The sequence below is a fragment of the Mandrillus leucophaeus genome, unplaced genomic scaffold (genome assembly GCF_000951045.1).
Source record: "Mandrillus leucophaeus isolate KB7577 unplaced genomic scaffold, Mleu.le_1.0 Scaffold724, whole genome shotgun sequence".
In the NCBI taxonomy this organism is placed as follows: Eukaryota; Metazoa; Chordata; class Mammalia; order Primates; family Cercopithecidae; genus Mandrillus; species Mandrillus leucophaeus.
In genome coordinates, this window is record NW_012107853.1 from 546,346 (window position 1) to 562,734 (window position 16,389).

At 44.1% G+C, this 16,389-nt stretch overlaps 1 protein-coding gene across 3 annotated transcripts in view; it reads right to left on the reverse strand.

The window, feature by feature from the left end:
• FLI1 (Fli-1 proto-oncogene, ETS transcription factor) overlaps positions 1 to 16,389 on the reverse strand; it is a 129,251-nt gene that overhangs the window by 18,275 nt on the left and 94,587 nt on the right. For all 3 annotated transcript variants that reach the window (XM_011965434.1, XM_011965432.1, XM_011965433.1), the window contains one exon: positions 15,250 to 15,315. In XM_011965434.1, the coding sequence (XP_011820824.1) occupies positions 15,250 to 15,315 (66 nt within the window). The remainder of the gene's footprint in view (positions 1 to 15,249; positions 15,316 to 16,389) is intronic.

A 16,389-nucleotide genomic window follows, 5' to 3' on the forward strand; every position in this document is an offset into this window, starting at 1 on the left:
TTTGAGTGTAATTCTTTGTACACTTGTGTCCCTTGCTAGGTGATCATCTTTAGGAAGAAGGGTTGTATCTTAATCACCTTTGTTTCTCTCAAAAACTCATTCTTGCCCCTCACCGTCACCAACTTATTGGATTTAATCGATGCCTTATGTCCCACCACACATTTATTCATTCAACAAAGTTTTACTGAATGTCTACTATCTTGCCAGACACTTTTATGTGCTGAGAATACAACAATGGCTAGACAAACGTCCTTCCCCTGCGGAGCTGACATTCAAGACAAATAGTAGATTACATTGTATATTAGAAGGTGATGAATGCTATGACGAAGAGAAAAACAGAGGAGGGAAGTAGGCAGTGCAGGGATGGGAGGGCTTCTCTGAAAACATATAATTTGAGCAAAGACTTGATCTAACATTATGAAAACGGAGCTCTACATACTTCCATAATTTTATTTTGAAAAGTGACAGATTGCCTGACATTGGTCTCAAAGTCCCTCTGGAAAGCCAATTCCTTTTCATTAGATTTTGTATGAGTGAGAGTTGTTTATGTTGTAGGATAGCAAAGTTAGCTAAGAAACTTGACAGCATCTCTTTTGATGTCTGGGAGAGGAATAGTGAAAGGTGAGATGAACCCCATCTTTTAAAGACTCAAGCACTTTTCGCATATTTCGAATCAGGTGATTGTCAAGTCTGTGGTCTTGGATTCACATTGAATTAGAACGGCCATTCAAATCAAGAAACTTTAAATCCCAGCACTTCCCACGATTTGCCTTTTGGCCTATGTCTGAAGTGCTTTGCAGGAAAGGACAAGTTTCTGGGGTCAGTGTAGCAGAAGTGGACAGGTAAGTTCATCCTGAAGGAGCACTACTTCTTTTGTTTGTTTGTTTGTTTTGTTTTGAGACGAAGTCTTGCTCTTGTGCCCCAGGCTGGAGTGTGATGGCGCGATCTCAGCTCACTGGCTGGAGTGTGATGGCGCGATCTCGGCTCACTGCAACTTCCATCTCCTGGGTTCAAGCAATTCTTCTACCTCAGCCTCCTGAGTAGCTGGTATTACGGGCGCCTGCCACCACACCTGGCTAATTTTTATATTTTTAGTAGAGACAGAGTTTCACCATGTTGGACAGGCTGGTCTTGAACTCCTGACCTCAGGTGATCCACTCACCTTGGTCTCCCAAAGTGCTGGGATTATAGGCGTGAACCACCGCGCCCGGCCAGGAGCAATCCTTCTTTTGTGGCCTGGCAGGTGAGCAGGAAACACTTCAGTCCCTGAGCTGTGCATCCACACATCAGACAGAGCACAGTCGTTAAAAGAAAAAGAACCATCAAGTTTTGGTAGGTGGAACGTGGTCTCACTTATTATATCACAGAATCAGAGGCTCCTTTTCAGACTGGAAGGACTTCAGACATTATCTAAACCAGACATGCAAATTAGCACAGGCCCAGAGGCCCAAAGCCTGAGAGAAAGCATATGTGGCCATGTAAGAATTTTAATAGAAATTGAAATTATGACTCATAGCAAAAAACTGCCTCTCTCTAACCTCCTCTAGTATATTGGGCAGGGCTGATAATTATTTTGCAGACAGGCCCAAAAGGCCAAAGACTTCTTGAGCTCAAAGATTTTTCAAAATGATACCAAGAATGATTTTCATCTCTTTGGAAGAGTGATACCTAAAACTTATCAAGCATAGGATTGTTTGTGGTGTTACTAAGGGCTCTTAGAGATCCTTCATGGGAAGAAATTCCCTAATTTCTCATGAATCCATTCCAAACAGGGAAATGGCTCATGGCAAAGGAAAGAACTCTGGGCTGGGGGGTCAGAACTCCTTGCTTTGCCTCTCATCTCTGTCAATTATGAGCTGTGTGGTCTGAGGCAAATGACTTAACTTCTCTGAACCTCTTAGTGAACCTCTCTATAAAAGGTAGATACTTGGCAGGGGCAGGAGAGAGTGGTGTGATTATTCTTAAATTTAAGAGTTTGGAAAAGCAAATAGCACACTGGATCCTCACAGGGATCTTTTGAGAATAAATGAGACCGTGTATATGAAAATGCTTTCTATACTCTAAAGCATCCCACAGAATTCTAGCTGATACTGTTTTTCAGAGTTTAGTTCATGAGATATAAGAAGTTAATTTTTCTTGTGTCAACCAAAGCTAATGTCTTCTGGTTCTTCCTTTATTGGAGCAGGATTGAGTAAATATTCAATGGTATTTACTGAATATCTACAGGGCTGGAAGAAAAGAGCCAGGAGAAAACTCACAATTAAAGACCACAAGGTAATCTGTAATTAGGTCCATAAATAGCCTGTAAATGAGGTGAGGCTCTGAGAAGAGACTATAGTCTTAAGGAGGAATAAAAATGTATCTCGAGGCAGATAGGAATTGAATCAAGTTTCAAAGAGTGTGTTGGATTTTGACACATAAAGTAATTGTCCCACTCAATTTTTACCATCTTTTCTTTAGAATATTTCAAATACAAGAATTTAAACTTTATCAAAGAGGCATGTTAAGCCTCTTTTTAACATTTTTATTTTGAGACAGGGCCTCACCCTATCGGTCAGGCTGGAGTGAAGTGGCGCAATCTTGGCTCATTGCAGCTTTGACCTCCTAGGCTCAAGCAATTCTTGTGCCTGAGCCTCCCAAATAGTTGGGACCACAGGCCCGTGCCACCATGCCTGGCTAATTTTTTTATTTGATGTAGAGATTGACTCTCACCATGTTGCCTAGGCTGATCTTGAACTCCTGAGTTTAAGTGATCTTTCCGCCTTGACCTCCCAAAGTGTTGGGATTACAGGTGTGAGCCACCACACCTGACCCATGTTAAACATCTTGATCTTACGGATCCCTGAGACCAGAAAGAAAAAACCCACTGACATCCTGGATAGTGTTTCTAGCCTCCATATTTCCTCCTCAAAGGCTTCTTTCCTCCAACAACGATATTTCATGAGAAACAACCTCTTTATTAACTTAGATAAGGGCTTCTGAAGAGAGAGAGTTATTAAATCTATAAAAAGAGATTAGAAAGGTTTTTATATTAAAATAACAAATGATGTTTCCTATATGTTGGCCTTTCACTAGAAGATAGCCTAAGCTCATAGATCTCTGTGTGGCATAAAAGAAGCTTCTCTGTCTCTCTCCAGATAGATGAAAGAAAGAATTTGGTTGATGAGAATTTGGTTAAACAAGTTTCTTTTAAATACCTTCCAGCTACCAATCCCCTCAAATAACCTCCCTGTGGTAGAATTTCTAAATCAGTATATTAGGCAGAACCAACACATTTGGAATACTCTGTACTGAGGTGGCCCCTGGTAGGGCATTGTGGGCCTGCCCCTTTTTTTCCCAAAGTATTTTGGGACCCCTCTCCTCTAAACAGCCAACGGGGATCACTTTTAACTTCTATCACGAACCAAGCAATGGCAATGAAGCTGCATCAAGCAAGGCCAACTGCACTTGGAGTCTTTGCTCTGTCGTCTGGAGTGGGATGAGTGTGCAGTGTCATGGTGAAACTTGGTAGAGATGGGAGGCCGAAAATAGTAACATCCGAGAGTCTGCAGATAAATTAGAAGACATGCAAAACCCAAATGGCCCACCCAGTGGGTGTGAACTGCCACTGAGAACTGTAGTGGAGCTCTACCCTGCCAAGCGCTCAGGGTCATGAAGGCCCCTCCCTGGCAGTGCAGGAGGAGTCGTTGTTGGGCTGAGTCCAGTGGGAACCAATGGGGAGGGTGCTCTGGAGTCTCCCAGCACCATTCCCACAGCCTGGCACCAGTTCCCTGCTCCACTTGGAGGTTTACCTAATGTCACCATCCTTTCCTAAAATGTTGCTGGGCTCATGCATTCATCGTCACCATCATTAATGTTGCAGAGCCCATGGGCGCCTGTGAGGGTCTTGATTTATTCAGAGTGCATCTAAGGGCAGCTCTGATAAGAAAGACCAAAGACAGCCCGGGGAGGGCAGAAAGGGCAAAGTGGGAACTTCTGAGTGGCCAGTTGCAGTGCCTGGCCTGGCACCTTCTGGCACAGGCGTGAGAAGAGGCGAACTCTGTAGTGGCAGGAAGGCGCCTTTCTTCTCTAGTTAAGCACTGGGATGAAGCCCTGGCTCTCAATACTGGGGCAGTGCAGGGGCTGGACATTCCAGAGCAATGGAAGGAGATTATTCTAAGAACATAAGTGCTCAGCTCCAACGTTCTCCTCATTCCTTCATCTACCGAGGGCACAGGTGAATTTATGAGGGGCGTGGGGCAGCTGGAGCATCCTGGACGTGTCTTTAAGATGCTTTAAGCTGATTTTGACATCTCTTCCTTCTCCTTGGGAATCATGGGTTTGTGAAGCTCTGAGGCAGAGGATTACCCATGAAACTGGTAGAGCCATGAAATTACTTGAGGGAAACTTTATTTCCCTCAAATAAATTTCCCTCAAATAATAAATTTATTAAATTTATTGAATTGATCCACCCCTACTCTTATTTTGTTTTGTCTCTGAGACAGGGTCTTGTTCTGTTGCCCAGGTTGGAGTGCAGTGGTGCAATCTTGGCTCATGGCAGCCTCGATCTCCTGGGCTTGAGCAATACTCCCCACTTAGCCTCTGGAGTAGCTAGGACTATAGGAACACACCACTACGCCTGGCTACTTCTGTTTATTTTTTGTAGATATGGGGTCTAGTTGTGTTGCCAGGGCTGATCTTGAACTCCTGGGCTCAAGCGATCCTCTCACCGTGGTTTCCAAAGTGCTGGGATTACAGGCGTGAGCCACTGGCCTGGATGGTTTCTTAAATTCAGTTTATTGAAATTCTTATCGATAGAGTGTTACTCAATCTAATACTTTCTTTTCTAAATCTCTTTTTGTCCTTTATCCTCTTAAATGTAGTATGAAACACAAAAGGAAATGTGTACAATTATATAAATTATAAAGCATAACAATGGGAAAAAAATCTGTGAAACCACCACAAATGATGCTTCCTATACGTTGGTCTTTCACTAGAAGATGCCTGGAACCCATTTGTCTCCATGTGGCATGGAAGAAGCTTCCTCTCCCCTTCTCTCTCCAGAGACAGATAGAAAGAAAGAATTTGACTGATGAGCATGGACAAAGCACGTTTTTTAAAAATACTTTGCAGCTCCATTGCCACTGCCCCACCACACCCGGCAAACAACCTCTTTAAAGTGGAATTTCTAAAATTCTAACTTGCTAGATTGCTTCTTGAAATGCAAATAAGATTGATCGCATTGGGTCAGGCTCCTGATTTTTTAGATGGTAGCAGGAGTCAACAGATGAATATATCTTAACAACTAGACAACATCAGCTACCTGGGGAAATGCATGATGGGGGCGGTAGATGGAGTAGGAAAGGGCCATTTTGGAGCCCTTGCCATTGCCTAGGTGGGGAGGGGACTGCAGGAACAGGCTCTCTTCTGTTTCATACTAGCTTTGTGATTCAGGCTTAACATCATACGTGTGATTCAGGTAAAATGGGAATAATCATAATGCCAACTTAATAAGGTTTTATGAAGGATAAATGTGAAGTGAATAGGAAATTTCTTGGCACATAGTAGGTGCTTAACAAATGTTAGCTCTTATTGTGGCTGCCTGGGGCATAAGAAAAGTTAAGACAGGAAGGTGGAATTGAGCAGAAAGTACATTCTCCCTGCAATGTCACCTTTCCTTGGCTTGGCGTGTCCTCAGCCTCCTCCTGATGGGCATAGACCTGAAGGGCCTGTGGAGTCCAGTTGAGAGCAGGATCCTGTGGTGGTTGGGCCAAGAGGGGGCTCTGGTGCCATCATCTTGTGACTGAAATCCGCTCTTTATCAGTCTTGCCTCCTTACTTAGGGATGGGACTGATCACAGCTTCCAAGGAACCACCCTGGGGTCCCAAGCAATGGAAATTTAGGACAGGGTAGAGAGGAAAGGCAGTGCCACGCCAGCAGCTGCAGTGGATAGAGCCAAAACATCCACCTTGTAGAAACATCTCAAAGGGTTAGTTCTACGCCAAACTGCTGGGGAATAGTTTAAGGTACTTTGCCTATTATTTTCATCCATCCATCCAATAGTCCCCACCTTCAAGATGCTTCCCGTCTCACAAGACAGAAGACTGCTAGGCTAGAATCTATTGAATGCTGCATTGGTAAAACAGTGGGTATAAGCAAAGCATCCTGGGGAAGAGCGGACAAGACTGTAATGAGGCGATGCTGTCTGATCTGACCAGGGCCCTAAAGGGTGAATGTCGTTCCCTGGAATATGGATTGCGGGTGGGGACTGAGACGAATGAAAGGCATACCCGGCAAAGGGAGAATGGGGAAACATGATTCCGAAGTGTGTTTGAAGATAGAGTAGACAGGAACTAAGTCATATTTGAAGGACAGGTCTTTAGGTCAGAACCTAAATGGGCAAAGCTGTATTACCGGAACAAAACTGTCACACCTCCATGCTCCAGGGGGATCCAGACAGTTCTGGAACTTGTCTCTAGTGGTCCCACAGAGCTGAATCTCGATGGTCTTCCAATAGGAACACTTTGAAGGGTGGGTGATCACCTCACAGTCCCTCAGGGTATGGTGGTGACTCAACTGGGTCTGAGTAATTAAAAGAAACCCCAGGATGGCCCCGTTCCCAGGCACAACACGGGCTCCTTTGAACTCTAGGTGGTCACCCCTAATTGTGCCCGTGGCCTGCATAACCTCTGGTAGCTTTGAGGACATCTGAGTTCCCTCCACAGTGGGATGTATGGTGATGTGTTTCATTAAAATAATCCATCAATCAACAGAGAAACTGGGGAGAATGATCATTGGAAGGTAAGGTTGTTTGTATCTATTTCAAAAGAATCCTCAAAGAAGTAAGACCTACATACACAAAATTCCTCTGATGGAATAGGCCCACTTTTAATAAGGCAGTGGACTGATATTCAGTCTTTTGCCTCATTATCCTGGAACAAATTTACACTTGTCTTAGGAAACGGGCTAACTGTTTCCAATAATTTGAGGAAAGTGTGTCCCAGTCGCTGTGTAAGCCACACGTGTGCAATAGCAGTTCGCACAGCACACCCACGAAAAGAAATAACAGTCCTTTTACTTAGAGAAAGGAAGGATAATGGTTACTTAGAAAGTGTCCCAGACAAGCTGTCAAATTGAATTCAGAGAGCTGGAGTCTGACTCCAGGACAGGGCGGGCTGGCTGAATTCCCAAGGGATTGGGGTTTCCTGCCTGCTCCAGCTTAGAGACAACGGGTCTTTGTTTCCAGTTCTCTCGCTCTCCCTCCTCCCCCGATCTCTGTTTCTCTCTGTCACCCTTGTTCTTTCTCTCTCTCTCTGTCTCTCTCTCTCTTAATCTCTCTCGTGGAAAAAAAAAAAGCAACTCTCCGAAGAGGATCAGATAGAAAGCAGACAGCACATTAACTCAGGAATTTCAAAGGAAAACAGTTTTTAAAAAATAAAATGGAGAGAGTAAGCTACTGTCTATCCCATAATCATAAATCTTGCCTTTGGACCACAGAAACAGCATATATACATACACACACACACTCACACACACACACACACACACACACACACACATCCAGCAATCATCCCTGATTTTGCTAAGAATGGCTTAGACACATTTCATCATAAAGGAAGAACATAAAATGACAATGTTCTTCACAGGCTCTCCTGTGAGGCCGCAGTACCCTCCAAGTGGAAGTGTGTGTGCTCTGATGTAGATGGAGCCTGTGGGGCCACAGAACCTGCTGCATGAGAGATGTTATTTACTCCCTAAAAATAACAGATTACTTCACAGTATTACAGGCCTTTTCCTTCGGGTACACATGTTCCAGACCGAGCCCCCATATGCAGGGCTCTACAAGGCAACACACACAGCCCACCTCCACACTGAGCACCAGCTTGCGCCCTCCCATACACACACACACACACACACATACACACACACACAAGGCTGCCCAACGCCCGCCCTCCCAAGGACTGCACCCAGGAGCGCATCAGCTTGCTACAGGCAGTGCACATTGCAAGGAACAAAGATGCCGTACTCGGGAACCCGTTCACCCGGAGAAATAAGGCAGTGATGTCTTGAGGCATTTTTTGAGTTACAGAAAATTTCAAAGATATATAAAAGTAGACAGCAGAGTCTAATGAACCCTGAGGCCCCATCACCCTGCTTTAACAATCATGAATTCATGGTCAATCTTATTTCAGCTCCATGCCCACCTACTCTGCTCTCCCTGGCCCAGTTACTTTGACACAAGTCCCTGACTGTCAGCTCCTTCGCTGAGCTTCCTGTCTCACAATGAAACGTCTAACTGCACCCGGTTCTCCAGGTTTCAGGAAGCCGTGGTGCATAGGTTCTATCCCAGGCTCTCTTCCTGAAACCCACATCAAACACCCAGGCCTCAGTTATTCCTGCAAGGGCTCACCTGGGCTCCCGTCTCCAACACCCAACTTGAAAACTTGCATCCACCCCAGCAAACACACTGGTTTCCTTGGTGCCTTCCTCCTTCCCTTTGCTTCAATATCTATTTCCAGCCCAGCCAGGCTGAATCTTGCTAGAGGTCTCCATCTTTCATTATGACTTCTAAAATCATAAAGGACACCCATACAGGAGCTAAATGCAGGGGAAAATGGAAAGACGTGGTAATATATGTGAATTGCTCTCACTCCAAAGCACAGTAGTTCCTTCCTTCCTTAGCTGTGTGTCTCTCTGTTTGACTAGAAAGTGCTTGAGGGAAGGTGGTGTGCTGTGTTCACCATAGTTTCAGGGCTCAGCCTGGTGTTCTATGCACAGATGATTCTCCACAAGAAAGAAATGAATGAATAGAGGAGAGCATCAATCACATAATTTAGGTCTATTCCTGACTAAGGTACCAGGTATCTACAATATCTGCCTACATAGGAATAAATGTATATATTTGTCTTCACTTCCTGTGTGACCGTGGCTGGGTCCACACCTTCTCTGGCCTCAGATCTCTTCTGTTCTGTAAGGGATTTGGAAAAGATGTCCAGTTTGAGCATTAATGATTTTCTATCTCTTCATTACACTCAGAGAACTTCTTGTGTGTAGCATGCATTGTTGTGTTTTGATTACGTGCAGTTTTACATTTCCTTCATATTTCATAGGTGTGTCTCCCTAAAAAGTTGTGTTTTTGCTTTGTTTTTTGAGACAGAGTCTCACTCTGTCACCCAGGCTGGAGTGCAGCAGCGTGATCTTGGCTCACTGTAACCTCCGCCTCCTGGGTTCAAGAAATTCTCCTGCCTCAGCCTCCCTGGTAGCTGGGACTACAGGCGCCCACCACCATATCTGACGAATTTTTTATTTTTAGTAGAGATGGGGTTTCACCATGTTGGCCAAGCTGGTCTCGAACTTCTGACCTCAGGTGATCTGCCCACCTCGGCCTCCCAAAGTGCAGGGATTATAGGCGTGAGCCACCGTGCCCGGCCCCCTAGTAAGTTTTAAAGCAGCTTGGCTATCTATGTATAGTATCCTTCACAACCCTTGGTACAGTGTTAACATCTGGTAAACCCTCAAAAATATTATAATTAACTTGCAATAATAATGTTAACTACTATTGTAATTTTCACTGTAATAAATTAGAATAACAATTTACAATCCTTATTATAACTTTTATTGAGCACTTATTGGTGTGTCAGACATTGTGCTGATTTAGGAGTTTTACATCATCCCTGAAGGGGCACTACAATTATCCTCATTTATACATGAGGAAACTGAGGCAGAAAAATGTGAACGCATTGTCCAGGTCACAATCTGAGTCCAGAGCCTGAGTTTTAATCAGTATGCTATAATGCTGAAATAGGAGACCAATGTCTGCCTTAGGTAAACTGAGAGTATTAAAGAATCCTTACGATGTCGTCAGATGCTTGAATCAAGTATGCTGAGATAATGATTCCAGAAGCAGCCTAGAGGAAGCATAGAACACAGCAAAGGCCCGAATTTGAGTCTTGTACTGCTTCATGACCTGGGTGCCTTCTAAGGACCCCTGAAATCTCTCTGTGCCTTGTTTTCATTATCTACAGAAGGGGGATAAAAATACTACCAGCCTTGTCATCTCATGGTGATGGCACCAGAGGGCACAAACGGGATAATGGATAGGAACGTGCTTGGCAAACCCTACCGGGCTGCCAAAAAGCTGTTGTTACCATGTGCATGGCTCCTGCCACCTAGGACTCTCCTGGAGAGAAGCCAGGCTCTCATTAACATGGGCTTCAGCACCAACCAGGCATTTCACTCTAAGGGACACAGAAAGGTAGTTTCTCCCCTCTCTTTTCCATACTTAGCATGCAAGCCGACAGACTTTTTATCCATTAGCCAAGGCAACGGCTGGAGATGGCCATTCCGCCTGCAGCGGGGCTGCGGTTTTCTGTTTCTGCGTTCAATGGCAGCCCTGAAAGGCTCCCAGGCTAGGGCTAGAAGCTCAATGCTCCACAGGCCCTTGGCCGGTTGATGAGTTCCAGGAGTTAATAAACAAGGAACTCAATATCCTCTGTCTTTTGGAAAGTCAGAGGTATTTAAACAGATTCAGCATGAGGAACTAAGGAAATGAGGGCTTAGGCATGCAAAGAAGCTCTGAGGAGGAGATGTGCTGATTCTTGCACGCTGCTGGGCCAGCTGAGTGAGCTGGGAAGGCCTCCGGCAGGCTTTGCCCAGAAAAACAAAGTGAAGCTCTGACCTGGGACCGGGGCAGACACACGCACATCTGCAGCCTGGAGGACTGGAGAGAACAAGGTGTGGAAAGTCAGTAGCCCTGACTCCAGGACTGTTATATGCTTGAAAAGGTCACTTAACTTCTGCAACCCCAGTGTCCTTCCCGTAAAATCACGTTACCAACACTCTATCTACTTTTTAGAGGACTGAATGAGGACATGTCAGAAAGAAATTTCTGAGATGTACTAATGTACAGTTGTCAAAATCAGTAATATCATACATCAGTGAAATCAGTCATCAATGACAATGACAAAAAATCTAATCAGGATCGTACAGTCTCTTCACTTACCTACACCTTTGTCAATATACCAGTAGGGCCTGCTATTCCTTTTCTAGGACAGTCTGGGGCCAGACAACTGCCCAGTGTATCTCCAGGGAAATCTGGAGTAGCTCTAAATGGGCCTCATTTCTCTCCAGTTGTCTCTGTTCTATAAAGCAGGCTCCTCTAGCTTGGCTGCAGCTTGGCTTATAGGAATAACCCGGAGAGCTCTAAAAGATTTCCAACGCCCAGGAGTCATCGTTGGAGATTCTGAATTAATGCATCATTTTTTGGCACTTGGGCATCAGTATTTTTTTATTTTAATTTTTGCATTTACAAAATTTTAGTAAAATATGTAACATAAAACTTACCATTTTAACCATTTTAAGTGTACAATTTAGTGCCATTAAGTACCTTCACAGTGTTGTGTGACGATTACCACCATCCATCTTCAGAACCTTTTCATCTTCCCAAATGGAAACTCTTACCCATTAAACACTAACTCCACATTTCCACTCCTTGCCACTCCTGGTAACCACCATCTACCTTCTGGCTCTATAAACTTGACAGTTACCGCCTATGAGTGGGCTCATGCAATATTTGTCCTAGGGTCAGTATTTTTAAAGATCTCCAGGTGATTCTCTGTGCTCTCAGAACTAAGGGCTGATGCCAACCATAAGTCGTGTATCGGTTCATCTTTGGAAAGAGAAGAGTTTAGGGATGAAGTTGGAGCTGATAGTGGGAAAACCGCATGGACAGAAATCAAGTAATGCAAAACATTCACATCTTTGCCCAAGTTACTTTTAGGGTAGGTATTGCTTTTGCAGAAAGGCAGCTGGAAGAGAAAGGCTGTATTTGCCAGAAAGTGAGGGGCTTCTAGTCTAATCCTCTAACCTGGTTTGAGTCCTTGCTCTGCCATTGAGTAGCTGTGTACCCTTCAGTGAGTCACTTAATAGTGCTGAACCCCACTTTCTTTGTCTGCAAAATAGAGATAATAATATCTACTTCAAAGACCCAGTGCAAGGCTCCAAAGCAAAGCATGTGAAGGTGTCTGATATATTCCAAAACTCTTTATAGGTGACAGCTGTGGCTGCTATTGTAAATGGATAACAATAGCTTTTATCCTAATTTATTTTTTAAGGGCATTAGCGTTGATAAACTAAAGGTAGAGCATAACTGCGCTAGCTGGATCCAATCCATGTCCATAGAATATTTAATTTAAAGGGGCTTAAAGATTGTTCTAAATTAATTTTTAAAATCTAGTCTTACTTCCTGGGCACAAAAAACCCCTAGAGATTGCAGCCATTTTCAAGAGACAAGCTGGAAGGGTGATTATACAATTTTAAAGCAAAAAGCCATTCTAATTTGATAAGCGCTTTGAAGAAACATTAACAGACAGCATCTCCTCAATTTCCTTGCTTTGTGCTTGATGTCAGCACCTGCCCTTTGTGGATTGCACCAGTGTGCACTCACACACACACACACACACAGAGCTCTGGTGCTCTTGATGAACTCTGGATTTGTTTGGGGCTGTGTGTGTCTTATTCAAAGAAGACGGAGCCAAGGTTGCCTGATGTCTTCTAATAGCTAATAGATAGTGTTTAGAGCAGAGCAGGAGAGCCAGTGAGAGGTGGGGAGGAGGCAGGGAGGGATAGAGGGAGGGCTTGGTTAGCTTTGTCTTGCTAATGTACTTTGTTTTGTGGCTTGATGGGTCGTTCAGACAGATTCAGACCACCTCACAAGGGGAAGGCATAGAAGAGCAAGACAGCTCAAGTGGAGAGCTTTACTGGGGACAAAAGATGCACCTGCAAAGCACAGGCTTAATCGTCTCTAGAGGCCAGGCCCAATGTTGGGAGATAAATGCCGGCACCACCTGAATAAGGTCCTGGCAGCATGCGTTTGCCTGGATACTACAGTTAATTCATTTCAGAAGAGGGGTTGCTACCCAGCAAGAGGGAGCTGCTCCCGCAATAAGCCTGAATGAGCCAGCAGTGTTACAAATGTACTCCCTAAACACAAAAGGGCCAAGGGAAGGAAATGCGTATGGCAGGTAGAGGACAGGGCTGAACAATAAGACCTGCGGAGGAGGAGGAGGAGGAGGAAGGAGGTGGTTAGCAACACACTTCAATTTGGATAAACCAGTTTCTAAACTAAACCCTATATCTGAAGCCCAGTATCAGAAAATCTTTCATTAGCTCTGCTTCAGAGCCTCACTGGCTAATTCTGATGTTGGTAGCAGGTTGTAGCCTGAAGTGTTGGAGAAACTTACAAAAATTCGAATTCAGCAGTTCAGAGGTTAGGGCTCCTCCCAACCCTCCCTCCCTCCTTCCCTTCCTTCCTTCCTTCCTTATAGCCTTGCTTCCCTCCCTCCCTATCTTCCTTCCCTTCCCTTCCTTCTCTCTTTCTCTCCCTGCAGTCATTTTCCCCTTCTTTTTTCCTCCCTTCCATTTGTGGATCCCTATCCACAAATGAAATACAACTCAATATGTGAAAGAAATCAAAGGAGAGTGGCTCTTGAGCCCTCGCAGTGTGGCTCCTGTCATCTCCTTAGAAGCTCCAGAGTCAGGGCTGGCCTCTTGCTGACCAAGTTCCTCCCTTCATTTGACAGGAAACTGAGGTTCAGGGTCTGAAGTGATTTTCTCACGGGAAGCCAAAGGTGCCCTGACCTTCAATCTAATGCGTTTGCCACTAAAATATATTTTCTGTCTTACAGACATTTGCAACAGCATATTAAAATAGGTCATCCAGTGGAATCTGACTCACAATGCAGAATGAATCCATAGAAATTCAGTTTTCATGACAAAACTCAAGGAATCTGATTTGGAAAGGAAAAAGTGGCAGAAACAGGACTGGCTCAGGGTGGGATAGGGGAGAAGGAAGCAAATGAAAAAACACAAATATTTAAAAGTGGATTCATTCTGTGGTATAACTCTTCCACTAAACCTTCTGGTCATTATTCAATTATAAATCGTTAACAGAAAACACAAATTTCTATGTGATCAAGTTGTAACCTTGGGTAAGACACCCAGCGAGTGTCTTTGGGTCGCTGTTTCCTTCCCACCCCATGCGGATGTTGAGCCAAATGGTCTTTCCTTAGAAGAGCCTTTGTTTCTCTGAAAGGTTATGCTATGCTGCGCTATACGTAACTGATCCTGAGAGCTTGTGCCTTTCTTCTATATTATGGGGAAGGTGAGTTAGAGAAAAACTGGGGACAGAGAGCGAGCCAAGGAGGACAGAGTGCCTGCCACACTCTTATTATTTATTCTTCAAGCTCCTATTCAAAAGTCCCCTCCTCTGTGGAATTTTTGCCATGCCATGCAAGTATTTTTTCCAGTCTCTCTCTGGTTCCTAATAATTATGCGTTCACATTTTTTCTCCTTTAAACCAGGTACCATGAATTATTCACTTGTTTCAATGCCTGAAATCTAACACAGTATCGGAACCACTCCTCATGACGTTTCATAAAGACACTGAGCAATGCTATTGTGACATTTACTAAAATCTTCGTTGGCAAAGAGCATTTGCTGAGGCAGTTTTCTTTCTCAACAAAACCAAACCAAACCAGACCAAACCCTTAAGCCACCATTTAAAAAATGTATTGACATTGCTAAAATTTTTTTTGAGACAGAGTCTCACTCTATCGCCCAGGCTGGAATGCAGTGGCGTGATCTCGGCTCATTGCAGCCTCTGCCTCCTGGGTTCAAGCGATTCTCATGTCTCAGCCTACCAAGTAGCTGGGATTACAGGTACCTGCCACCATGCCTGGCTAATTTTTGTATTTTTAGCTGAGATGGGGGTTTTGCCATGTTGGCCAGGCTGGTCTTCGAACTCCTGACCCCAAGTGATCCGCCCACTTCAGCCTCCCAAAGTGCAGGGATTACAGGTGTGAGCCACCATGGCCGGCTGCTAAAATTTCTTCGGAAAAAAACCTTTAAGGGTAGACATGCTGGAATCCTTGAAATCCTCATTTCATTATTTTCATCGGAGAAAACTCCCAACTTTCAACTTTGAAAGTAAGCAGCATTCATTTTTTCCTAAACGTAACATGTTTTCCTGCATGGAATGACAACTTCAAGTTGTATCTTTGTGATATTATTACAAGATACTGTAAAAACTTCTTTACTGTATTTTTGCAACTGGTAGCACAAGTGGCAAAAGTCTTTGGCTTCTCGTCTTTGTGTGCTAGGAAAAGTTGAGTGGAACAAGCAAGCTGGTTTTTTGCGTCAACCTTAACTGCATGGGACTGTGTCATGTCTGGTTCAGAAGAAAATTTTAAGTGCACAAAAGAACAAACTTACCTTCTTTGACGCTCAGTCGTGAGGATTGGTCTGTGTGGGAGGTTGTGTTATAGGCCAGCAGTGAACCTGAGAGGCAAAACATACACAGGTTATCACCAAAATGTTCTTCTGAGATCAAGAGTAGGAGATGACATGAGGAGGGAGTGGAAAGGGAAAGAGATGGGGAGAGGGGAAGAGGGACAGAGGACTCCTAGAAAGAAAGGAAAAGCGAATGGAATCCGTTTGCTTGGAGACAACCATACAGGCCTGTAATAACTTTAAGGAGTAAAGAGACAGAATACATTGGAATGAAACGCTCTCTGGGGAAACAGACAGCACAACCCCTGAGCTGCCATATTCATCGTTCTGAAACCCTCTGGTCTGTGCCATCTCATGATAGGAACACAGCACTGAGAATCAGTAAACCCGGGTCTGTTCCAGTTGTTATTAACTCACCATGTGACAGTTGGTGAGTGACTTGACATGTCTAGATTTTGATTTTTTTTCTTGAACTAGAGCAGAGGTTGGCAGACTTCTTCTATCAAAAGGAGAGAGTAAATATTTTGGCTTTATAGGCTAACTACAGTCGCTGTTGCACAGTCTTCTTAGTTTTTGCTGTTTTGCCCATGGGCCAGATTTGGCCTGCAGCTCATAGTTTGCCATGGCCTGGCGGAGAAGCTAGTATCGCTCCTTCCTGCTGTGGTATCCTTTAGGTTTACATACATATGGGTCCTTTCCCAGGTGAGGGTAAGATGCACGGGTATCTGTTGCTGGTGGAGGGGCGCTGGGAGTTGGGAAGGAGGTGAGTGGTAGTATTCCAACAGGAACTTTTGCTTCCCTTCACCTATGTCTAAGAGCACGCACTGAACCTGAAGAGTCATGCGTTGAATTTTCTGTAATCTCAGAATGCTGATATCCAATCTTTAAAAATTCAACTTCAATGCATACCTCTTCTATACCCAGAACTTTGAAAGAATAATTTGCTGTTGTTGCATGGAAAACATATTCTCCCTTCTTTCCTAAAACTAGATTTGTTCCTCTGTTTAAAGTGAATTCAAGGTTGTAATTTGTGAAATTTAGGCATTTTTGCCATTCTCTTTGAGACTCTCCTAGGGAAATCTTAAAGAGCTCTCAAAACTAGGGCTGGGATCTGCTTTTACA